This window comes from Parasteatoda tepidariorum, chromosome 7 (genome assembly GCF_043381705.1).
Source record: "Parasteatoda tepidariorum isolate YZ-2023 chromosome 7, CAS_Ptep_4.0, whole genome shotgun sequence".
Lineage (NCBI taxonomy): Eukaryota > Metazoa > Arthropoda > Arachnida > Araneae > Theridiidae > Parasteatoda > Parasteatoda tepidariorum.
This window is the reverse complement of record NC_092210.1, coordinates 24,769,150-24,796,953: the sequence shown is the minus strand read 5'-3', so window position 1 is coordinate 24,796,953 and position 27,804 is coordinate 24,769,150. Positions and strand designations below refer to the sequence as shown.

The window sequence follows — 27,804 nt, the reverse complement described above, 5'->3', positions numbered from 1 at the left end:
GTTGGAATTCTTAAATAACCTGAGATAAGGTGTCAAGTTGTTTATGATAATAGGAACTGAATAAAATTAAAATCAGTTCAGTCTTATGTCCTAGATAAAATAACTAAATATAACATTTAAACAAGCTTTTATGCTGTGTACCAGACAAGGTTTTTATTAATTTCTACTTTATTTTCATATTAATAATTTCATTTTTTAAATTTAGTCAGATGATCCTTTACAACTACATTTAATTTAAAAAAAAAATGATTTACCAATCGAATGTTAGGGATACTAATATAAAATTATGTGTAACTAACGACATACATGAAAAGGTACATTTAATATGCTATGAATTAACATAGTTTCAAGTAAATATATTTTGATGTAGAATATCTTTTTATGCTCTTAAAGGTAATGAATAAAATTATGAATTTTCACTAAAAATGTAATTATAAATTTCATAATATTGAATACTAAGTAACCGGAAAGTCATGGCAATCAGCAGTTCTAGCTTTACAAGCCTAAAACTGGAAAATCTGAGTTGCAAAAAACTGCAGCTAATATAAGTCTATATGAAAGCTGATGTTGAGCTATACTTAAATACTACAGTTATACAACACATATCAACAAAAAGGACAAAAAAAAAAGTAACAACTATCACAGTCAAGGGCTAATGACATATAACACTAATGCGTATTTTAAGAAAGACACCTTTCAAAATATGAAGCAAAACTTCATGCATGAAATTATTTTTTACAAATATATTTCGTTTTAATGCACTTTGATTAAAACTGTGTAACTAATAGCTGCAACTTTTTAAAACATTTCATAGAATCAAAACCCTAAATAATTTGCTTACAAAGGACTCACAGATAAGTATGCACATTCAAAATAATACTCACTCTTCAACATTTACGCTTAAATTTTTTAAGATAATTGGAAGAATATTTTGCCTAAGAAATTATATAAATTATAAATGCATAGAAATAAGACACTAAATATGTATGTATAGAGACATTAAGGGTGTATCACACTTAATTTTTGCATACTTTTAAAGATTGATACACATTTCTAGAATTGTATCGATAAAAATTTTAATGAGAAAGATGATACTTCATCTTGTTCCAAAAGAGAAAATTTGATGAAATAGTATTAAAGCAATAAAGAAATTAGCTGAAATTTTACTCAAAGCTATAAAAATGTAAATAGATATAAAGAATGAATAAGCAATTAAAAAAACAATGCAACAATAATTATGGCACACCCTTAGTGATAAAATAATTGTATTTGGATGCAGCTAATTGTCAGTTCTTTTTTGAAAATTTTCATAGTAAAACTACAAATCTATAACCTAATTTATCAAAACAGTAATTCAAAAATTCTTTACACAAAACATAGCTTTGGTTTTACTACTACTTTAAATTAACAAAACTATTTATTTTAATAAATATTAAAATAGACAGAATAATAGAAATTGGATATATTCACTGAAAAATGATTTAAAGCATCAATTAAATGAAAAAGATATTTCATATTTCACATTTTTGTGGGAATTTGAGAAGTTTGTTATTTGTACTTTAATCTTTTTGCATTAAAAGTGGTCATGATCAATACAACACTACGTACAAGACAACACACACATTTTAAAAGGAAAGCTAGATTTTATAATCTAATTGTCTTAGTTGACATGCATGTACCTAAAATTGCAAAGAAAGCTTTTTTTAAGTACTTCCGGCAATAAACATTTGATGAACATTTTTATTATTTATAGGTTAAAAAGTTAAAACATTATTTATCACACTAAAATTTACATGGATTTAATTTAACAAAACATAAAAATTGTATAAAAGATTACAAAAAAATTAACTTCAATTTTTGTGCGAAAAAAAAGAAGATTAAAATCTTGATCTATAATTTCCAAAAAATATATTTTTTAAAATATTAAAACTTTTCACATCGTTAACAAGACTAAATAGATTAAAAAATCTATAGAGAAATTTTTAAATCTACATATGCAGTGTATGACAAAAGCAAATAGGTTTTTAAATCACTCTAAAAAAAAGTCGTGTACAGATAAAGCACTACACTCTTACCTACTTTATGAGTTTTATACAGCAGAAATAGACAAGACTATAAAATTCAAAACGTCTTTGCACAATATGCATAGTTTTTTGTTCGACACAAAATTTTATTGATAAACATATGAACATCTAACCAATATGTATAAATTACTTCTTATTCAAGCACATCTGATTTTATGTGAAATATTAGTAGGAATGCCAACATTTAGATACATTTGCCTACAAAGAAAAAAATACTTCCCATAACTTTAAATCAAAAATATTCAACTTATAAGCTGCCAGATGCATAAAATGAATCATTCAACAATGCTTCAAAACACCCACCTATCTAGAATTAGGAGGGGGAAAAAATCCTTTCAGTTCTCTTATTGAAAGGAGGGGGGGGGTTGTTGTTCACATAGTTGCATAAAAAAGGGGTGAACATTTAGAAACGAAAATGACAAAACTACCAATGGATTAAAACACCTTGACACTTATAAGCACAAAAAAAAACATTAAAATAATTAATCTCCTAAATAGTTAATCTAAACATTAAAAAATAAATAAATTAGAACCTTTATAATTTTCTTGTAAAGCTCTGAATTTTAGATAAGGAAAACATCCATAGTAAGCCTTTATCTATAACCATCGTCGAATAGGTAAATACACGTAAATAATATGCTTTTAGCATGAAATTGAAGTGGTGTAGGTGTGAAAATTTTCATCCAATAATTAGCTTGTAAAATTTTCGTTACAATTTAAAGGGGAAAAAAATACTGCAATAGGCAAGTAGCTATGTTAGTTGGCATCCCTATGTTGGACATTAACCCAAACTAAACACTTTCAATATCATCAAAATTTTAATGCTAAGAAAAGGTGGACGATGGAATTGTATAAAAGGTTTTTCAATGTACAACAGGTTACAATTAAACATCTAAACATAAACAATCATAAAATAAAACTTTAAATGCTAAGCATTGCTATGTACATTGAGCAGTGAGAGAAGAGAAAACACTGCATTATAATGCTACATCCAACTGATTCACATTTAACAGACACTGTAAAATGAAATCTAAAGAGTTCAAATACACAGAGCATCAATGACTTATTGAGCACCGCTTCAAAATGGATATCCAAAAAACACCATTAAACCATACCATTCATCAGCAAGTCATAAATATTGTTGCATTTAAGAGCCAAATTTTTCAGTGTATATTACAATTACAGAGGTTCATATATATATAAAAACACCTTTTTTTTAAATCGAAATCATACCGAGGTTACGACATATCTAAAATCATGCATCTAAAAAAGATAAATAAATGACACAAATACTTTGTATTTTGATTATGAAACTCAAGAAGTAATTAAGAAACAAGGTTTTTTGTGAAAGTAATCACACAGAGGCAATCTTTCTATTTTTTTTTTTTTTCAAACCTAGCTAGCATGCACCTGTTTTGAGCGAACTTGTTTCCATAAGACACTAATATCAGAAATATAAGGCTTACTTAAATATCTGCCATAGCTTTACCTTAAAATGTAATAAATGAGCTCTCAAACAAAAGAAAAAAAAATCTTCTTCCTCTTCCAATGCAAAGTATCCAAATCCTGAGTAGAGAGCTCCTCTTTTGAACAAGGTTGAATTACAGAAGATAGGATAAAAGAAAGATAAAGGATTCTATTCAGTTTCCAACAGGTGGTGCTCCTCTTCCATCTTCAGAACTTGGTGGCACAGGTGAGATCAGCGTCGGGCTGGAGAGGAAGGGACATTCAGGCCTGGTAGTTCATTTTAGATCCCACATGCCCCATGAGATGGCCCCCAGACAACTGGTCATACTGAGGCATGGAGAGGAGGGGGTCAGTCACAGAACAGACAAGCAAACTAAACTTAAAGTGCAAACAAAGTGCAAGGCAGACTGCTATCAACGATGGCTGCTAGCTTTTTTGAATTTTAGCGGATCTGAAATTGATATATTTTATGCGTGTTTATTACATATGTCTGTAATATTAGTTTAGGCGTGTTCTTTTATTTTTTACTTTGCTTTAATCTCTAACATCAAAAGAAAATAAGCTTATAAATAAGTCACTATTGTTTAAGTTAATTATAAATAAGTTAAGTTTATATATATATTGGTATAGTTTACGTGAATTACATAGGTTTCGTATATTTAACTCTAGACAAGCATAATGAAATTAGTGTCCTAAATGATGCAACAAAATTGGTATAATTCTCAGAATTTAACTTATTTTGAATAATTTTAAATATTAAAGGTTCATTTTATGTAACAAGAATTATTTTCACACAAAAATTGCAAACATTTTAAAGGAAAATAATTATAAAAATTAAGAATGGTTAATTAAACAAAACTGATTAAAAATTTATCAATGCAAAAACTTTTATCAATACAGTAAAATCAGGCAACAATCAATGTATGTAATACATAACGAGGGAAAAAATGTAGTGTAGAAAGTTTATTTGTAAAAAAGAGAGGAAACAATAATACAAGGAAAATAATTAAAATAATTCTTGCAAAAAGAGTAGGATTATATTTAATAAATTTTGATACTAATTGATTTCAAATAAGTATTTCTTTTTATTCCTAGCAGTTCCTGAAGTGTGTTTCTACAGGATGAATTATAACAAAACATTTTATTTTAATTTGGAGTAAAAATACTAAATTGTAATTCTGCTGATAAAGCAAAATACGATTTATGAAGTTTGTAAAGATACTATTATTGCATTTATAAACTATTTTAAGTATTATTTTTGTTATATGGTCTTATGAAGCAATATTTTAATATACATCATAAGTTATCTGCTTGGAAAAGATTTTAAAATGAATATTTACATCAATTAATAATTTTTATTATTATTACATTGAAAATATTATTTTTATCTACCAATAATGTGTTTTAAATTAGTTATATATCAACATCTTGTACCTAAAAAGTATCTTATTAGACATGTACTGAATATATACATATTTTTACTACTATATTAAGTTTACCGTGCATATTTGGAAATTATTCTTAATAGAGACATTTATTTTTATACTTGTTACAAATGAGGAAAAAAAATTGTGTAACAAAAATTAAATGTAGATTCAAGGAATTTGAATTTATATTACGCAATAGTTGCAGTTTTTTTACTATAGCTTTTTCTTATAATTACATTAAAATCATATAAATTTAACACACACAATGGGTTAGTGAATTACAAATTAATGTAAGACAATTTTACAATCATTTATGCTTGTCTAGGTGTTCATAATAACTCAATGTGAAGTTAGCAGCCATTTGATTTAAAGAAGTTAACCATAAAAATGAAAATCATGCATATCATGCTAAAAAAAGCCACAGAAAAAAGGAAAAAAAAGATTTTTTTAAAGAAAAAACCATTATAAAATTTGCTAAAGAAAAACTTAAGATAATTGTTAAGAAAAGAAAATAAATGACATTCCAATTCAATTCACATGATAGAGGAAATTTTAAATATTTTAAGAGTAGGTTGATTATTTATTCCAATTAATTATTGCATGCAACATATATTTCATAACTAGCCATTCTGCATCTACTTGTAAAAATGCAAAGAAAATGCATTCATAAGCCTCATTTATAAATAATAATAACTTATACCCCATAAAATAAATGTCATAATTAGTAATGTCGGAAATCAAATACAAATAAAATTCTCAACTGTATAAAATTTTAAGTTTTAAACCAGGGGTGCATGAAATTCTCAGAGCCTAATATTTTCCAAGAATGTTTTTATTATTATTATTATTATTATTTTGGTTTGAAATTTTTCCCAAAATTATAACCCTTTTTTTTCCAATTACAATAATTTTTTAAAAATATTTTTAGAAAGTAAAGCTTGTATTCTATAAAAAAATTTTCTTCCCCCAATGAAAAAAATTCATTTCATTTTACACAATTCTTTAATAAATTAGCAACAATGATAAAAATATCAGAAATCAAAGCATACTGAAATAGTGATAATTTATGATTATAGCCTGGAAAGAATTTTTTTCTTTACAATAAAAAACTTTGTAACAATTCCTTGTTTTAATATAATTAGACCAAAAATTTCCCAAGATCTCGATTTTCCTTGGACTTCTTTTATTCACTGACATAGTTTGCACCCCTGTTTTAAACTAAATTGTAAAGTTTAAAACTTTAAATTAGCCTCTTTTAAGTTTCATTAAAAATTAGTTTTCACAAAAATGAAAAATTTTCGGTACCCTTGAAGTATGTTAGGTAGTAATCTTATGTTTCAGATAATTTGATACAGTGAAGTACTTTTAAAATTTTTTCCATAGATAAACTTGTTATCAGTATTCAAAAACATTCACTTAGCGTCAAAAAATAAAAATCTTGTTTTTATTGCACATACACTAATATTTTTTGCCTTAATAAGTTGAATAACACTACATTGTTTCTCATTAGAGTAACAATTAGTTTTTTAGATTTTTCCAAAATAACCTCTGAAGAAATAAATAAAAGCTCAGTTCTAAAGGTTTCAGATATTATAAATAATTATGAAGGTCAATGATAATTTATGAAATATGAACATATCAAACTTTTTTTTTAGTTAATTTAATTAACACAGTTGAGATTTCTTATCTGTATTAATAAACATACCCTTAACATTCATAATAAACCTTTACTACACACATCTACCACACAAGTCACCTTAAGCTATATAGATAGATCAAGGTAACAAAGCTTTTTGTAAGAGTTAATGTTTAAGATATTTTCAAAGGTGTATAAAATTATTTTTCTAGCTTAGATTAGAAAAATGTACTTTCTCATGAAAAAATAAGAACTAATTAATTAATAATTATTATATATTATATTTGTATTTAAATATAGAAGTAACATAAAACATTCTCAATATTGATTGCATGGTCAAATGTTATTGACCAATGACGAGTTAACTTGTCATTGGTCAACAATATGTTAGGCACAAAAATATCATAAATTGATATAATTTGTTTATCAGATATTGATTAATTGAATGGCAGAAGAACTTTGAAAAATTATAAAGCTCCAAATCTGTTTGAAACGGAGAACCAAGAGAATAATAATAAATAAATGAAAAGATTTCAGGTCTTGAACTCATGTTTATTTGGAAAAGGTGAAGGTAATATGCATAGTAGAGGTTTATTTGTAAATTTTTTTTTAATCTGATGCCACCAGGAAAAATTATCACATTGAAGTTAAAATTCAGCTTTGAATCATATTGCATATGAATTTAATATGTTATTTATCCATACCGATGCATATTATATCACTGCCAACCAATTTTCCAAATATATATATACTGATTATTATTGATTTACCTGACAACATCAGAATTTGTGATAATTAAAAAAAAAAGTGTAACTTTCAAAAGAGAATAATTTAAAAGACAAAACACGATCTTGACCAACAATACTTTAAATTAAATGTAAGATAACCATTTTAGACTTTAAATTTTACTGAATTAATTATTTTAGAATTTTATTCAGTATTCTTTCTAAACCAAAAACTATATAAGACTAAGGTTAATATTGAAACTGAGCCCTATATCCATTGCGATTTTCACATCAGAACATTCATCGGCATTAAAAAAAAAATGAGCAACAAGCTTCAGGACATAAGCTTCAAGACACAGTAACGAAAGAATAAGAAAAAAGATGAGCGGTAATGCTACAGAATCTTGAGAATTGAAACTGGTAGTGATAGAGAAATTAAAAAAACGAGATTATTCAGAGGGACAAGAGCAAACAATCCCCAGTGCACTACTTCCATGAAAGGAAAGGCTGGATAATTAAAAAATATTTTTAAAGACTGATTTGACAAAAAATCCATCTCTCAAGTTAGCACACATCTCAAGTGTAAAAACCTACCACAGAAAGCTGTGCTGTGCATCCGTAATACTCGCTCATACAGTTTTGAAGTCTGAAGATGGGAATTTTCTGGTAAAGCCTCAAAATATAACAGCTCTAATTCAGCCTTTGGATCAAGGTGTAATTCTATCAATGAAAAAGTAATACCGAAGGAACTTATTAAAAAAGAAAATTGGAATGGGAAATGACCGCTTGGGAGTCAGTAAAAAAGCAAACATGAATAAAATCCTGGAGAAAGATTTTACCGAACATGGAAAACACTTGGATACATGGACAGGAAGAATTTCCTAAAGAAATATCTGCTCTTGTTTTGGTGAACTTCTTGTTTCGGTAGGAGAAAATGTAGATGAAGAAAACATTAATGTGAATAAACTTAAAACTGTTCTCTTTTTTAAAATGAGATAAAAAATAAAAAAAAAACAATGTTGTTAAACTAATTCTAATGTCTGCTCTCATGCTGGTCAAGACAGATATCTAAAGGACAGATGATTCTTGATAAGTCAAGTTGACAGATTTATAAATAGTTAAATATTATGTAGCAATGTGTTTAATAATGAAAATTTTACACAAAGCTATAAAGCTTGAAATGGATTCTTTTATAATCACAAACTAATGTTAAAATCAAAGATGATACAGATTCAGAGGTAATTACTTATGACTTCCAATTCTTCAATAGTATTGGTTTATAATTTTTATCACTGTTTTCATTATTAATTTCGAAAAAAATAGATTTTTAATAATTCACAGCTTACTTAGCTTAAAGTTAAAATAGATAATTTTAAAAACAAATAAATATTTTTTTAAAATACAATTAGTGTGAAATTTGCATTGTTGCAATCACTTATCATTTCTTAAGTTCAGTAACTAACTGTTAAGGGAAAAGAAAAAGCTAAGAAAAATTCAAATTACCCAATTCACAATATTAAGAATTTTTTTTTTTAAATGCCTTTATCTCAATTTAGTGAGTATTTCTTTTAAATAGCAACATTTACATAAGTCACTAGTATAAAATACTTATATATACGAAGTTTGCTGATATAGGAAATTTGCAACTTGATGTTTTTATTTATTCTATTTCCAATAAGAGATAAATATTTTTAATCAGTAATAAGCAAAATTTTTATCTTAGGTTATCTTAATTTTACAATTTTTGAAGCAAATAAAACCATAACTCAGACTTAACAAGAATCCACTGCCATGTTAAAAATATTCTGAACATAAAAACATTTGAACACAACCATAATTTTATATAATCTTTTTTTAAAAATGCAATAAACTCACCGCTGGAGGAGGAGTGTAACGTCCATGCAAATAGTTGTGGTCTTCATGATTGCCAGAATGTCCATTTCTAAAAATAAAAAAAAACATAAAACACAGTTCGTAGTAAATTATTGATTTCTAATTGATAGTTAACATCACACTAATGCAACCTTATTGCAGACCTAAGTATAATGAGATAATTGGTAATAAATTTCATTGATTTAATTTTACTACTTTTAGTATGACATTATTGCAAGTCAAATTTTAAATTAAAAAATAATTGATTATGCAATAATTATGTTTAATTACTACCTGTTTGTGTGATTCATTTGATTAATTATGAGGAATTAGTTTCTGGTGTTTCAGCTTAACCATTTTTAAATAATTGTTACCATTATTTATTAGATTAAAATTCTTAACATGCTCTTTTTTTGTACCACAGCTGCTGCTGTGAATTTCTTTGTCTATTTTAAGTGTGGTGGCATGAAAAGTTACTGTTGTTGAAAAAGAATTGTGGAATTTGAGAATAGCTATTATGGTGTTTTTAAATTCCAATTAAAGTGATCTAGTTAACATTAAGGATGATATCTGTTATGTTATTTGTTTTTTATAATTTCAAAAGATTGCTGTAGGTGAGTAAAATAACATTTTAATTTTATAAATACATACTGACCTACGAGAAGACCCTTCTACATACCCAAGCTATTATAATACACAATTCGATATCGTTATTTTTTAATGATTTTTTTAATCAAAATTTTTGGGAGATTTCTTTGAGCTTCAGTTATAAAAAAACTTAACAGCCAATATATAATTTTCCCAGAGTTAAATTTCAAGTAATTTATTGTTCTTTACAAGATAATTAAAGAGTAAAAAATAGGAAACTGAATATTAATGTGATTTTTTGAATGTTTAATACAAAAGATTAACAAAAACTACATTAAACTTAGTGAGTTATAAATAGAATTGTTTAGACTATATTTAAATACTTTATTAATTCAACACTTAAAACAGAATAATAAAAGAATATTGAGCACAGTGCTAAATAATAAGGAAAATTTTTACCATAGGCTTTATAACAAGTTAATTCAAGCACTTCTTTTTAAAAAAAACGGATATGATACATATTAGAATTACCTAAACGGTTTTTTTTCAATGGATTGGATTTTGAAATTTTTTCCTTTCAGGAAAATGAAATTTAGGAGATTTTTTTTAAATTTTATAGAAAAATTCATCCAAATAAATTGTTAGAAAATGAGGGTTTAGCTCTGCTACCCAATTTTGAATTGTGTATAATGAGGAAATATAACAAAAGGAAATACTTTATGGTTCATAATACGAATGGCTAATAAATTATTTTGCAACTTATTTTCTTGGTTTTAATTTTCAGATGTTAATTAATACTTCAAAATACAAAAATTATAAGCATTTTCTTGGCTACAATTTTTATTAATAAACTTTTTGGAAGAAATAAAAAATTTATTTTCTAAAGAAAACTTAAAAATGATATATTAACATTTAAAGAGAAAATAAACATTTTAAAAAAAGCAACTAATATTTTTAAATCAAACATATAAAGCAAAACAAGAAAAGAAAATGCAGAAAATGAAAAGAAAATAACATAAACAGGAAGTTAACTTTTTCTTTAATACAAATAAAGTGGTGATTTAATTATAGAAATAAACTAATTATCTGAAATATCTAAGATATACATTATCCTAAGTATCTGAATTACAAGTGAAATTATAATTTGCTTGAAATGTGTGTTTTTGTAACTTTTGTTTTTAGACACTTGTGTTTGTCGAGTCGTTTTAAAAGTAGTTTCTAACTATACAAGTTAGTGTCAATTTGGATTATTAGAACTGCTGTATAAGATTATTTAACAATAAATCTTTTTAATAATTTTGAACTGAGGATAATCAATATACATCAAGTTTTTAAATTACATTATTAAATACTTCATCAGCTCCTAATTTTTTCAAAATTAATTCTGTTGAAATTCTATTATGTTAAGGATTGGTGTGAAACTTAATAGTGGGATTTAAAAAATTTTAATTTAACATTTTATATACAAAATGCAGCTTACAGGACTGACCTACTAACTCCTGAAAACATTATAAGAATTATATATCCATTTACTATGTTTTGTAGTAACATTCACCTGCTGTAATACATTTGTATACTTAGCTGTAAAAGTTTAGCAAATAACTTTTAATAGCTACAGCATTCTTAAACCTTGTTCCAAAATAATCAGTTTTAGGCAAAAATTTTGAAAGAGATATTCTTAAAGAGTATTGTGATTAATTCTAGCTCCACAACCTCTAAAATCAAAAATATGCAAAAGAAACAAGGTTCAAAGATGTCTAAATTATTAAGAAAGCTCAAAATGTCAGAATTAAAAAAACAAGCCAAACAAGGATTTCAAAAGTTGTTTCCAAACATTTTATATCCAAAGTACAGAAGTACATTGCGGCAGGTAGAGGTTACTTCTAAACATATTAAATGGGTACGTAAATTCATATAACCTATCACACTATCTACCAATAAGTATTTGGACACCTATGCAAATGACTATCCTGCGGTCCTGAGATACTTCCCTGCTCTTCGTCGGTATATATCGTGTAGGGAACAACATCCGTATTAGTCCCATGCAAGATGCCTACAGCACTATTTTGGATGAGAATGTGCTTCCTACGTTGTGGCAGTTTTACGGGGGGGGGACCCCTGTTACTTCCAGGATGATAATGCCTGCTGTCATGTTGCGAGGGTCACCAAGGCTTGGTATGGTAGTAATGGGGTTAATCGAATGGACTGGCCTGCCTAGAGCCCAGACCTGAACCCTATCAAAATCTCTGGGACAAGTTGGATTGCTGAATTAAGGGGTGTACTACCCGCCCAAAATCGGTGAAGGAATTTACATGTTTTCTCCAGGACGAGTGGAAGAAAATACCACTAGCCGCCACACAAGGACTTGTGGAAAGTATTACCCGGAGAGTTCATGCTATAATTACCTCTCGTGGAGGCTCTACCAACTATTGATTATGAATAAAGTTTGTTTTTCTTTTCATTTTGAAGTTTGTTTTTCTTTTCACATGTGTCCAAATACTTATTGGTAGATAGTGTACTTCATTACATAAGTCCTAGACATAAATAGTCACTTTTTCAGTAAGAGCTCAGCAAAGGATATTTTTATGTCCTATTTTCAGACTAACACATACATTAATTATATTTGGACCAGTAATTGATTCTTTTCGATCTGGAATTCAAGTTATTAATTCATACGAGACATACAATTAATTAATTATAAGGACACTTAAGACTAAACAATTAGCAAAAAAGAGCTTAAGCATGCCTCCACCCCATGTACCAGCTTTTTTACGGATATTAGTAACAAAGATTGAGCCAGCTATTGAGGAGTAAAAATCCAGATGGAAAAAAGCGTAAGCAGAGAAAGATTAGGCTGCACAGTAGAGACAAAATTAGAAGCTCACAAAGATGTATTGAAGTAAGGGGTCTGGGGTGGGGTATGACTTGAACGGGGACGGAAACCAGTGCTGCCATACGTCTCGCGGTTTCTCCTTGACTGCATCATAGTGGACGATCGAGGGAGGAAAGGATCTTCTTCATCAATATTTTCCACTGCTGGCCTAAGTCATGAGTTGGAAGGAATTCACAAAGTAAATAACAAAATCTTACATGCAAATAATCATTTCAAATCACACAGTTTTGCAATTAAAAAATCAGGACTGTTTCAAGCCTTCTTTCGCATGCTCATTATGGCCATGACCAATTTTTCCAATTTTTCACATTAGAAATACAGCTTTAGTTCTTCATTCTGTTATAATAATACAGAAAAATGAAGATAGATCAAAGTAAAGAAAATTAGTGAATACCAAAATACTCAAAACTAGATATTGCTTGATAGTTGGAGGTTATATTTAAACGAAACAATAACACAAAACATGATAAAAAATTATATAAACATTCTCGGATACAACTATATGAGCAATATTTATGGACTCAAAAATTTTTTTCATATGTATAATTAGCTTAAAATTCTTTCCTCATATAAGCACATGTTAACTTTTTCTTTAATTGAATAAAAAAAAAGGCCATAGTTATCACTAAAAATCAGCACAACATTGAATGTTTTATTTTTTTTATAACAGTCCCAATTTAAAATTGAAGCCCTATGTGAATTGCAAAGTAAAACATGCAAAATCATAAAATAAGGCACATACATTAAAAATAACATATGCAAAAAACAATAAATTACAATGCAAAACAGTTCTTAAATGAAAAGATATATATTTCGTGCTTAACATACATAAAAATTAGGCACAATAAAATCATCAATATAAACACCAGAATAAAAATACAAAACATGCACATGCAATAAAAATGTCATTCTTAAAATATTAAATTTTAAACATGAAAAAAAAAGAGAGATCTTTAACTGAAATTAATCAGAAATAAAAAAAAATAGTCATTCATTGATTAATTTTACTGCACCTTAACAGCAATCATCTCTATCAAATGATCTCTCAACAGCTTTTCAATACAGGTTCCTTTCCAGTTTCTTAATACTTAAAATGGTCAGCAATTTACTCTTATTTCGATAATCTTAGGAACGACTACCATTTTCCCCAAGTACATTTTAAAAAATCTCCATTGTAATTGAGGTAAAGTTATTAAAGCTGTTTTATGAGATTTTGCTTGGAATTAAGATCACTAGTTAATTTGCAGTAAAAGGAGATAAATTAAATCTGATGGAAGCAATCAATCATACAGGTTGTATAAAGTAACACTATGATTTTAAAAAAATATTTTCATTTTTTTAAAATTGCAGAATTTTGAAGGGCCAATAATATAAAATAATTGATATACAAAGTTATATAAATATTTTTTGTTAGCAAAAAATTAAAATACAGTATTAAGATACTTAGCATGCTGCTTTTAAAATAAAAATCTATTTTACTTTTATTATTATTCATTTCTATTTAATTTTATTATCATTCACAAATCTGAGCTTCAACTATAGCATTTTCAATGAAAGAATCCTCTTACACATTGCTTGGTTTGAAACAAAATAAAAATAAATTATGTAAAAAGGTGGAATTAATTATTTAAATATTGAAATGTCATATTTTGCTTTATAGTAGACATGCATCCTCCCCTTTTTTACAATTTATAATTAAAAAAATTCTTTGCTTAAAAGTCTGAAAACACTTCATCAAAAACCCTCCCTTAATTGTCTTAGGAAAAAAAAAATACTAAGAGATATTCTACAATATACTTCTGATAATAAGCAAGCATTTTCAAACTGCTCAACCTTGTCAATTACTTACAGAAGATTAGATTTGTTTTATAGTATCTACATTTACTAGTAGATCTTTTATATCTGATTTACTTGATTAATTAATTTTTTATTTTGAAAAAGCAGTTTTTTTTAAAAATTTATTACGCAAGGACTTCAATGCAAAATTGAGTTTTTTAAAAAAATAATTAAAAAACAACTATATTATATATTACACATTCAAGATATCAAAATTAAATCTAACTTCACACTATGAATGATGAATAAACGCTGGAAAAACAAGAATGCAAACAACAACAAAAAAAAAAAAAAAAAAAAAAAAAAAAAATAAAGAACAACCTCAAACTTATAAAACCAGCATTAGCAAGTAATACAATGAAAACTATTTGAGGCGGACAGTAAACTGATTAGATAGCATAGTTAGACCATTCAAATTTATTATTAAACATAAATTTCATCCTTCGAGTAATAATCAACAATTTCATCAATAAAGAAATTGTTTCCTTCTTTAAATCATTTCCTTCATTATAAGGTTAGCAAAATCCACCTTTGAATAGAGGTTCATCATTGATTGCACAATTAAAATTAGTATGAAACTTTTAGTGAATAGCTTGTAATATTTTGAACATTTTTGTTTTAATGAATTTAAGTTTACTTACAAGGAATTATTTCTCTAAAAAAGAAAACTTAAATTTATAATTAGAAAAAAAAGATGTGATATTAAATAAATTTAATATTTCTGAGTTTATGTTTGTTATATACAAGTAAATTAAAACTGAAGGAAACTTACTTTTTTCTAATATGTATCCATGTATGAGATGCCACCCAAATAAGTACAGTGAACAATAATCCACTTCCTACAGCTGATACTAACATAAATGCAGTTCCTTCACTAAATTAAACAAATATGAACTTCAGGAATAAAATAAACAGATACACTTAATTTCAAATTCTATGTATTATATAATTATAATCCATGTATTACATTATCCAAAATTTTAAGAAGAATAACTTTGCAAAAACGAGTTAAATAACATTTTTCTTCATGGTGGATATGATACTAAATTTTATCTATAAATTGAATTTAACTAAATTTTTTTCCCCATTAAATTAGCATCTATAAACGAATTTCTAAGAAACTCAATTACATTACAAGTTATGCATTCCCCCCTAAATTTTCTTTCTTGTCTAAAATAATTTACGGCATAAAAAAAATTTGAAATATTATTTTTTATATTTTTTAAATTACAAATTCGGATTTTATATTTTTCTCCGTCCACAATTACAATCTTTTTGGAAGAAAAAAAAAAGTTAAAATTAATCCCTTTAAAAAAAAAAGTTATATTTACATACAAGGCTACAAATAAAGATATAATTTATTTGGTGTTAGAAGTTGAGTTAACACTTTTTTATTTCAAACTTACAGAGTTCCTGTGCAAGCAGCCTCCATTGCTGTCTTATATTCTTGATTTATTCTGTAACATTTCACGTAGCTTACAACAGCTTCTAGCAACCTTCCAGTTTGATCAATATGGTCTGCCAAGTGAGCCAATGTCTCCTTAATCTTAAATTAAAAAAATTACATTTTTTACAAAAAAGTATTATGCAAACAATGTGCACTTGAGTAACAATGTGTATCAATAACTTGATTAGAATGTTAAAAAAAATTTAAAAAATTGAACTTTATATGAGGATGAGATTGAATAAATGCAGAAGGCACCAAAAGCCAACAACATTTGAAAGTTTGGTAAGTTGAGTTAAAGTTAACTTGAACTGAGTACTCACTCATGTAAGTAAACATTTTATTACTTCATATTAGTAATGTTCATATACAAAGAGTATACTGGTATAGAAATAAATTGATGTGAGGCAAGTCAACAAAATAATGTTACAAAATGAGTGTCTGATGTAAACAGAAAGAATTACTAGAATACCTATAGGATCATAAGTTCTATATACTTTTTTTAAAGAAAGCAAAGTCCCTTGAAAAGTTCATATACTCCTTTATAGACAAAAACAAAAACATTTATTTAGTCAATATTTTTTTCTGTTAAATGAATAAAACCTAAATTGACAGAATTAACAAGGCTATGTCAGCCTTCTTACATAATTTTATTAAAGTACTGACAAATGACACTTTTTATTGCTAAATTAGACAACTCTTAAAAATAGTTTATGTTAAGCGCATTTAATTGGAAATATAATATATATTGCAATAATAAAAAGTTAATAACTGTGATTTCTATCCAAATAATAGAGTAAAAATAAAAATATTTACTAGTAAAAAGAATCTTTGAAATCATTACATAAAACTAATTTATTAATGAAATGTTATATATATATATATATATACATACACACACACATACATACGCAGAGAATAAGATTCCTAAAAATACTTACAAAACAAATTTTTTAATTAAAGCAATATATTATCTAAAATATCGCCAGCACTAATTTAGGTAGAAATGAAACATCACAAACTTGTTAATCAAAGTGTTCATAAAAACATACACTTAATTTCANTCAGAAAGCACTCTGTTTTGCGGATATAATCGTGTGGGCTGAAGAAAAGATTATATCTTTTTTTTCCGGTTTTTTAATTAAAATTTCACTTTTTTTTTTTTTTAAATAATATGTTGTTTGTTATTTTTTTACTTATTATTTCCCACCCCCTTTTTTTCATATGTCTATAATTTTTCTTTGTTTTATTCTTCATTTTGAACTTATATATACATACACACACATACATACGCAGGGAATAAGATTCATAAAAATACTTACAAAATTTTTTTTTAATTAAAGTAATATATTATCTAAAATATCGCCAGCACAAATTTAGGTAGAAATGAAACATCACAAACTTGTTAATCAAAGTGTTCATAAAAACACACAATCTCTCACATCACTTCCTTAATCAAAAAATTATGGGAAAAAAATAAGTATTCTTACAACAGTTCCTTTATCAGGAAATATGATTTCATCAGTAACTTCCTTTATTTCTTTCAGAGTATCATTTACATTTTTCAGAGCTTTTGAACCTTCTGATATTGCCTAATAAAAAAGAAAAAAACTTTTTAAAAAAAAGAAAAGACAAATAAAACTATAAAAAAAAGAAAAAAGATTTACCTTGTTAAAAGGATCTTGAACCTTGTCATCACAATGAATATAATACGTCAAAACCCCTAATATTAGAAAAGGAAAAAATTATATATATATATATAGATAGATAGATACAGATATAAAAACATTCATAGATTTAAATATGTGTATAAGGTAATCCTAAAATTATATTTTTTAAATATATTAATTTTTTTAGTAATTGCAAAATTTAAAATTTTCTAACCTGAATTTTGACTTATCTAAATAAATTTTTATCAAATTCAGTCTTCTTTTGATAGACTCACAAAAAGTTTATTTTTAAAGTAAGAAAAATGTTACACTAGCAGCACAAGGAAGGGAAGAAAGGCAAAATATTTACATAACATAGAACACTTAAGACCCTTGAGACTTGATCACCTGACACTTGTACATACCTGATTCAACAACCCCACTGGTTTGCTGATACAGGAAAGGTTCTGGGTCAAGACAGAAATCAGAACCAGCCTTTAAGAAAAAATTCAAATACATTATTAAATTGAAAACTATATATACTAAAATGCATTAGGAAAATCACAACTTTTTTAAAAGTCTGATTTTTTTAAATTATATAAAGTTCATGATAACTGTTGTATAATATACTAAATATTTTACATATAGTGAATTTTAGCTATTTTCATTGTCATCAAAATACAAACACTTAATTACACTAATAACAATGCCATATTTTTTTTTACGATTGTCATTAAATGAACTTGAAAAGTTTATTATATTAACTCAATTTTTATAAGCAATTTATTATTGATAGTTAAAATATTTCATAATTTCAAAAGGTTGTCCTGAATAAAAAAAATAAACAGGTTACTATAAATGAGGCTTTTTTCATTATGTATTAGTAATACCTATTTAAATATTCAAACAAGCAATAAATAGTGTAAAAATTCTATTTCAATGAGGACATTGAAAATTACCATTAAACCAGTAGAAACTGGCAAAATTCAGTAGACTACTGGTTAATCCAGTAGAGTTACAAGTTATAAAAGACTATCATAAAGCACTAAAGATTTAAACTAAATATCCAAAATTTTAATCAGTTATACTTAATTTCAAAAGTTTTATTACAAAAACAGATGAAATTAAATTTTACTGATGTTTAAATTCTTGCTTTTATGATTATGTTAGTATTTTGACGAACAAAAAATTAATATAGAAGAAAAAAATAAAAAGATTTTTATTATACTTTATTTTAGTTTAAATTGGGAAAACATTCTTTTTAGTTTTCACTTACCACACAGATACCAACATACAAAGAGACTAAAACCCAACATATTACAACAGAGAGAAGTCCAAACACTGAAAACCTAAAAATTTAAAACGAAAAATTGTCAAAACACAAGATAATAACGCTAAGTCTAATACTACAACCATCAGAAAAATTTCATCCAATTAAAATTGAGTTTAACTTACAATATTAGAAGACATCTTGAATGTTTGATAACACCCCAAATAAGTGTTAAACACAGTATGATTAAAAGGCATAATAGACCTATAGTAGCTAACCATCTAAAATAAGAACAATTGCACTAAATTAAAAACAAATTTAAAAAATAAAAAACATACATTATGTTGAACTAATTTAATTTTTACCTTTAACACACATTTTATGAATTATATGGATACAAATTAAAAAAAAAAAAACTTTGATGAAGTTTTTTTTCTTTTTTTTTAGTACTCAATTGAAAAAATTAAAATTATATACAAGAAATATTTAGAGAAAGGTCTTGCATTGATGCTTTAAAAAATTATCCAAGCATTTCAAATATAACTCTGAATTTGATTAACTACTAAGATTGGTGACACAATAACTTTCATTAATGACCCTTTCAGTATGCAATCCTTGAATATTTTCCGTGGCAGCTGAGGCAGTTCCTTGAGAACTGCCTTAAACTACTACACCTATGCAAATTTTCAGAGGCTGAAAATTGGTGAAGTTAGCAGGAAAAATTGGACGCAATCAGCTCCTATGATTTATTAATGTATCAGAGGTTATATTTATTTTTATTTCTTACTATCAAAATTTTGGAATTACAGTTTTAAGATGACTGTTTCCGAATAAGCTTTAACAACCAACTATGAAATACAAAAGATTAAAAAATAAAGTGCTTTACCTGATGAATTCTACTTCATCAATAATGCCAGGAATATTTTGAAAATTCATACTGTCCACTTTATGGTTGATGTCGTTAACTTTGTTCAAGCCTATTGTTACATTTTCTTTCATCCTTTCAAGACCATTGTCAAAAAAATCTCTTAAAGAAATGTTTTGCACAACATTGAACAAACCTTCTAGCTTCTGCAAATCTTGGTCAACGTCATCATTTAACAAAGATTCTATTTTAATTGACTAAAATAAAAATAAATTTTTTAATAAATTGAAGAAAAAAAATATATATGGTTAAGCCTTGAGATATGAACAGTATATCATGAGATGGTTTTTTCTTTTTTTTTTTTTAATCACATAAAAATAGATAAATTTGCGGTTAACTTTTTATGGTTACATTGTTTTTATTTTTTGATTTACAACTGTAAAATATTTCGGACAATGTGTGTAAATACTTCCATTTTATAAAACTAAAATGTTTTTATTAGGTCGTAAAGTTGCCCAACCACCCAAGCTAAAAATGAAATTTTTAACAAGTCTTTTTGAAATACTCATAAAAATATTATATAGGAAAACATTATACTTGGAAAGCTTTAGATAAATACAAATAATGAAAGAAGTTTAAACAAATAGCTTTTACTATTTAGACAAAAATTTGAAAAATATGTTAACTGCAAATTCTATTTAAAAATTTTAAGTTTTAACATAATATAATAATAACAGCATACATTTTCAGTACTGAGAATTCAAACCTGTCGCAAATGAAATAGCACATATAAAAAAATATTGTAAAGGATACGAAAAGAAAGCAATTTGATTATGTTAAACCCAACATACCTGGCCCTTCACGTTAGTTAAAACTTCGGAGATGTTTACGGCTGAGGATTCAATTTTATCGATACCTCTGTGAGCTATTTCATTTCCATATAGCCCTACAGCAATTGCACCACTAAAAAGTGAATTAATGAAGAAATTTGTAAAATGCAGATAAGATAATAAAACACATTGCATTACGAAAGCTGCAAGTTGCAGCTGTCCAATAACAAAGATAAATGTCTGTAAAATCTTTTTTTTTCTCCACATATTTAATTATAATACAGGAGAAAATCTTTATAACATACTTCTATAAATCACAATTTTTCATAAACCACACTTGTTTTGTGGGAGTAAACAATGAAATTTGCAGTTAAGAAATTTCTATAACTAAGGAAGAACTATATACTTTATAGACTATTTGTTTAATTACTTGCTAAGAGGTGAAAATTTCAAAAGCCAAGCAAACCAAAATTGATTCATTTGCTTGACGTTAGCTCTAATGCTGAAGAAAATTATAAATCTTGTATTCTGTGAATTTTATATAGTTAACAGGGTTGCCACTGTACAGGGAAAACACATGTACAGGGAAAAAAAATTCCCTGTACATGTTATACGCAATATATTAAGAGGAAACAACAATTACTGTGCTCTCGTGTGAGCTATATTGGGCTAACTATATTTATTAGTTTCAATTGCTGGAAAAACAGCTGAACATACTTAAATAATGCTATGGTAAATGAAATAGTTTAGCATAGCTAAAGTATCATGGTTAAACATCCCATAGATTACGCTTTGAGTGGTCACCATTTTTTAAAAGACCAAAATAAAAATTCACTGCATTTTCCCTGTTATTTTAGGTGATTTTTAAATTCCCTGTATTTTTCTGGTTTTCCCTAGTCTCCCTGTGGAGTGGCAACCCTGGTTAAGTACATATTTTGTATTTTTAGGCATCTAAAAACTACTTTAAAGCCTTCTGATTATAAAATATATTGCAAATATATGTAATATTTTTTTTTAACGTTCTTTGTAAACTTAGCAACTTACACTTACATACTAATTAAATTATTTATTTATACTGGTCGTCTAGAGTTCATAACTAAAAAACAAAAATGTGTAATATGAATTAAAATATCCATTACAGGCAAGAAATGATCAACCCTGATAATTAATAATTATTCAAATGAATGGTTTTTTGCTTTTAATTATAAAGAACAAATGTAAGAAGAATAGACTGTTACTGTGGTATTTTAATGATACAGAAACATTCGTCTTCAATTAGTAATAATAAATGAAAGAAAGAGAAATATCCATTTTTATTAACGGTAATTATGAGCAGCAGTAAATACAGCAAAAATATATAAGTTAATATTTTGCACATTATGATAATATTAAATAAAAAACCTACACATACTACATTAAAATTTGTAAATAAAGACACTGCAGAATTAGGGAAGGATGGACAAAAGATATTTTATATTTATTTCCAGAATCAATATAGTTTATTTTAACATGCTTATTTTCACAAACGTGATGACTAGTAAAAATACAGTATTTATTATTTAACAGCAATCACAAAAAATGTATTGAACTTAAGTTTTTTTTTTCCTCTGCTTTTTTCAGTCAAATTCTTAGGATTATAATATGAACCACATAAGTAATTTTATACATTACTTGAAAAAAATGGGTCAAGAGTATAAATATAATACATAAACTCTCAAATAAAAACATACAAGACTTTAAAAATTGATTACTTACCAGCAAAGAATGGCAAAAAAGCCAAGAGTCCATTTTAGAGGGGTTATTTTTCTTTTTCTTTTAAAACTAGAGTCACAACAACGACACAAGAAGAAGATTAAAAATGCCAATAATGTTAAAATCAAATAGAACCCAGGAACAGCTATGATTATCCCTAAAGCCTGTAAAGAAAATAATAATTTTTGGCAAAATATTTTAATTATATACTAAAACAAATAAACAACTGAGTCTTAAATTGGAGAGTTTAAGATTAATTTTGGAAAAACTATTAACGAGAAGGTCTGTGAGTGAAAACCAAGCATCCGGAGCAACAGAGTTGCAAAAGTGAGTTTGTGTGAGTAGACCAACTGCCCAAGAAGGTGAATAAATTAAATCTCTATGTAAATCATTATAGAGATCAGGGTTTCCACTTAATTTCTGAAGAAAAAAAAATTCTCTAACTTTTCCAGGTATCTCAGGTAAATTTTATGAAAATTGAGACCATATTTTCATCAGAAAACTTTGATTGTTTTATTTGTAATGTGAAATATTAGATTTTCTGCATAAAAAAAATATCATTAAATGAGGATGGAAACATTTCAGTTTGACTAAAATGTGAAATTTTTATAACAAATAATTGTATTGTAATAAATGTTAGAATTATTTAACTCAAATCTCAATAACTGATAACTGTTAATGACAATTTTAAGACTGATTATTTTCCAGGGATAATTTAGGAATATTCTAGGTTTTCGTTAAAAAAAATTCAACTTTTCCTGATTTTTGGAGTTAAAATAAAATTCCCTGACAATTCCAGGTTTTCCCTGTTCTCCCTGACCCGTGGAAACCCTGACAGATAATATGGGAGAAAACCTACAGCCTTAAAAAGGTTAATGTGCCACCTTTTAGGCAAAAATAACACAAAAATAAAAACTATATAATATAACTGTATTGTAATAAATGTTAGAATTATTTAACTCAAATCTCAATAACTGATAACTGTTAATGACAATCTTAAGACTGGTTATTTTCCAGGGATAATTTAGGAATATTCTAGGTTTTCGTTAAAAAAAATTACAACTTTTCCTGATTTTTGGAGTTAAAATAAAATTCCCTGACAATTCCAGGTTTTCCCTGTTCTCCCTGACCCGTGGAAACCCTGACAGATAATATGGGAGAAAACCTACAGCCTTAAAAAGGTTAATGTGCCACCTTTTAGGCAAAAATAACACAAAAATAAAAACTATATAACGTACCTTGTTAACAAGTTAATAAATAAATAAAATAACAGAATTTACTTCCGCTAAAAAAATTGAAAAAACAGTTAACAATTTATAAGTTATTATTTTTTTTATTATTATTTTTTATATCTATTTTATGTAGGTAGCACTTTGCAGAAAATCAGGCAAAGCGTTCATGTGCACAAGTGAGGTCCAATGCTAAGAAGCATTTAAGAGATTGAAAGAAGTAGAGAAGACAACACGTGAATAACTGCCAATTTTTTCGCTTTGAAACAATTATACATTTCAGTATACTTAACAATTATACATTTAAGTATACTTAAACTTTCAATCATGACTAATTAACATTGTTCTCCTTAGTTAAAGAATAATCAAATTATTATTGATCTTAAAGCTATATTATTTTTTGTGCATCCTAAAAAAAAGTATTATTTTGATGTTTAATCAACAGAAAGCTGACTATTTTATATTAAAAAGTTAAATAATTGTTTAAACCAATTAATCATAAAGGAATAGAAGGCTTTTACCTCCAAGTAAGCACTGTTACTTGGATCAAATGTAGTATTTACTGATGAAAATGTTATGTCCACATGAGGAAAGGCATGGAACCATTCTGCAATGTGAGATATGTGGTAAGTATCCCGTACCACATCCGGAGCCAAAATGCCTGGATCCACGTTAGGAGCCATAATGCCTGGAAATAAAGAATATTGCATCGTAAAACATTTTTAAAAAATATTACAACTAAAATTTCTAAGCAACACATTGGGTACTTTTTCTTTTAATTCAGTAAAGCATTTTTTTTTTTAATGGCGGGCACTTGGCGGGATTATGCATTGTCCCATTGGCCTCTATGCCAGAACTGATACTCTCTTCTTGTTGCTCAATGGGCACCTGCGGCGAAGCCACGGCAGTGGAGCAGCGTCGCCCACGTCACACCACCACAAACCCGTTTATAGGGCGGGTCACATTCACACAAAGGAGAAAGGGCATAGAACACACAGAGAGAGAAAGAAACATCCATGCCCTGAGAAGGATTCGAACCCGCAACCATCAGCTCTGCAGTCAGGCAAGCTAACAACTCGGCCACCTGGTTGGCATAAAGCAATATAAAACCTTGCTAAAAATTTACTTATATTTTACAGGCTGAGGTTGGATAAAGTGGGTTGACAAGTTTAATGTTTACTACTTTTTATTTATGGTCATTGCATATGGTTTGGCTTAGTCTCCTGATGAACTTATTTGATAATTATCCAGCAAAAACCATTAATTTTAGTTCAGACTTCCAAAAAATTTAATAAACATCACAATTTCACATTTTTTGGTATCATTGAAATAAATTTACATTATTATTAAATAAATAATTCAAAATGACAATAATTCAGAAATAACTCTATTTGTATGAATTATTTTCTGATGTTGGGTAATTAGGGAAGATTTATGTAGTGGCACATGCACCAAAATAATTTATAACTGTCATTGAACAGCTGACCCAATTTTTTGGGTTTACGACTACTAATGTTCAGCTCAGTAGCCTTGTAATTTTGAACCCAATCTAGACAAGGGAACTCCTGGATCAAGTATTAGGAGAAATTTGCCTTTGTGGAGGACTTTTTGATTAAACTAACCCGAATTTGAGTTACACGGAGAGGAAAACCACAAATTCTTTCAGCAACTAGAAAAACATTAGTATGGTTTCTAAGATCACATATTAATCCATGATTGAATAAATTTTTTTTCTACAAATGTACATAAAAGTAGCTTTATGAGTCAGGGGTCTGTTTCGAAGAAATTTGGGTCTGTTAAGGGGTCACAGTACCCAAAAAATGACAAAAATACCAAAAATTTTTTTATTGCTTATAATAAAACTTCAAACTATTTCAAATGTACAGAAAAAAATTCATCTTTCTATCTACATTTTTAAAAAAGTTATGAATGATTTTAAATTGTTCTAATACAGAAACTTGCTCAGCAGTCTGACTTCAAAGTGCTTTTTCGCATAGATGATAATTTTGTGTCTTAATCTTAATTAAATCCCTAAGGAATTTTTTCTATTTAAGATAAAGCTTTGAAGTAAACTTTTTTATCTTGAGTATAATACTCTTATTTAAAATGTGCATGGAATAAGCATTTTATGAGGTATTACAACTTTTACGGCATGTTATATCTACCTAACAGGAGTTTTTACCCTTTTTTTCTACTTTTTTACAAAATAATCTATAAAAAATATTCTAATTGATATATCAACAAATGAATGCACAAAATTGTTAAGATACATATTGCAAGCACTATGAAAAAAACTTTTTTTGAAAATATGTTGAAATAAAAAAGCCTTAGGGATTTAAAAATTTAGAATTTTTTCGACTTTTTTTAAAATTTAAATAAAATTAAGCAGTTTAATCAATTTTTGAAGATAAATTATTGATTATAACTTAAATGAGCATGTAAAGCATCCTCAAAATGAATGATTATACCTTTATTTTAAAAAATTGTTGCAAAGGTACTGTGACCCCTTAACAGACCCTTCACAAAATATCTTTTCATATATAATCATCATATCAAATATAATATCAAAATATCTTTTCATTTTTTTCCTTCACAAAATATTTTAACTTAAAAACAGACCTTTAACAAAATAATTTATCTTTTAATCGGACCCTTCACAAATTTGTATATCTTCATTATTGTTTTGTTAATCGAATAAATCCTTCCCGGGAAAGGGAGGGAGAAAGACAAATGTAAACGAACTAAATTTTGTCTTCAGCAGACGCTTCTTCCTTTATTCGTCCAAAATTAATATTCTGCGTTCAGCAGTGTAGGCTAAATACCAAATATTTAAATGCTGCATTACTAATTTAGTAGCTGTAATTGCTGTTTATTTTTTAAAATTTAATTTTTTTAATTATAATTTTACAGCGTTGAGCATAATCTTGTATGTCTTTACAATTTAAAGACTCCTTGAAAGTTTTTTTGCACAAATGGACACTATTTGCACAAATTCACAATAGCGGACCCTGGTTGAAAGAATGCGACTTAATGTTTATTTTATATTCACAAATTACGAGTAATTTTTTCACAATTTTACAAAAACGGACCTTTCACAAAATGTCTGGACAGACTCTTGTGAGTATCTCTCACATAAGCTAATTTTTACTATTTGCAAGAGTCAAAAAATATCTTTAAAGCACTAAAATAAAATAAATAAAGCTTTAATTTAAGACACTAAAAATTTTAGTCTTGGTAGCAAATGCATTAGTCTTAGAGTTATATTAAAATGAATGTCATTCAATGATTATTTAACGGAAAACCAATATTAATGTAGTTTGAGCATTTATAGTAAATAACAATTTTAATTAAAAAATGTAAACATAAATAATAAATTCTTCTGAACATTTACTTTAATAATAATAAAATTCAGATAAAGGGATTTATTCATAATAAAAATTCTCTCTTAGGAAAGCCTTATTATAGATCATTATATCGAAGGAAAATAAATACCAAAATATTTTATCAGAAATTGTCCAAAAATTTAAATACGAAATTTTTATTTATGGAAAATAAAGGTGAATTCAATAATGAATATTTGGCACCATCATTAGATCTTTACACATTTTGATGAAAATTTATTACAAGTGAAATCAATGTATAAAAGACAATTTTAATCTAATTTTAAGACCTATCTGCCGTAAAATTAGATAAAAAAATTGGATTGTTTAGTATCGCACATTAAAGACCAAAATATTTATATTTGTAGTAAGCGAGTAATTGGATGCTAAATAAATGTGTGATTGTTATGTAAATATCAATAATGAATACTTTAATTTATGTAAAATTTACTAAAAAATAAAGTTTGCTAACAATACAATCAGTTATACTTACTTTTTTAGCAATAAAACTTTTCAATTTTATGATTGTTAAAATGTAAGCCTAGCTTAAACGAATCAAACCATCTTGCTTTTCAAATGCGAATTTGACACATAGAAAAAAAGGATTATGAGAGATAATGAAAAAGTTTGAGTTTTAAATCATGATTAGTTCATTACATTAGTAAGATCATCATAATTTTTAGTCCCCCAGGTAAGATAAATTTCAGTCAACAAGCAGGAAATAATTAAAATTTACATCACGGGACCGATTGACGATTACTGCGTTCGCCAGTGCGTAGCTTGACATGGCTCAAAGCAATGCATAAGTTCATTTTCTGTTGAACTAGGTGGAGCTTTTCTGCTAAAAAATCAATAAT

The 27,804-nt window shown here is 26.8% G+C and overlaps 1 protein-coding gene across 9 annotated transcripts; it reads right to left on the bottom strand.

Moving 5' to 3' along the window:
* Positions 1-200: 200 nt before the first annotated feature.
* LOC107450541 (protein tweety) lies at positions 201-27,783 on the bottom strand. Of its 9 annotated transcripts, none has more exons than XM_043041248.2 (15): positions 27,441-27,772; positions 24,089-24,255; positions 22,342-22,502; positions 20,608-20,719; positions 19,778-20,013; positions 19,077-19,172; positions 18,898-18,970; positions 18,047-18,116; positions 17,640-17,695; positions 17,463-17,564; positions 15,935-16,074; positions 15,301-15,402; positions 12,685-12,840; positions 9,215-9,281; positions 2,712-3,878 (listed from the first exon to the last, which is right to left on the bottom strand). In XM_043041248.2, exons 2-15 carry the CDS (start codon positions 24,248-24,250, stop codon positions 3,813-3,815), a joined length of 1,599 nt encoding a protein of 532 aa, XP_042897182.1. In that variant the 5' UTR covers positions 24,251-24,255; positions 27,441-27,772; the 3' UTR covers positions 2,712-3,812. The 9 variants fall into 9 exon arrangements, with proteins under 9 accessions (XP_042897189.1, XP_042897188.1, XP_042897182.1 ...); XM_043041250.2 differs by having other exon boundaries at positions 3,498-4,002; XM_043041249.2 differs by having other exon boundaries at positions 3,498-3,794.
* Positions 27,784-27,804: the final 21 nt, after the last annotated feature.

Coding starts and splice junctions, on each gene's coding strand:
- LOC107450541 (XM_043041248.2), bottom strand. CDS start 24,250: ATGGCTCCTAACGTGGATCCAGGCATTTTGGCTCCGGATGTGGTACGG. Junction 16,075..17,462: donor TTCCTGATAAAGGAACTGTT/GTAAGAATACTT, acceptor TTTTAATTTAAG/ATTAAGGAGACATTGGCTCA. Junction 9,282..12,684: donor CCTTACTTCAATACATCTTT/GTGAGCTTCTAA, acceptor TTTTATTTTTAG/AAATGGACATTCTGGCAATC.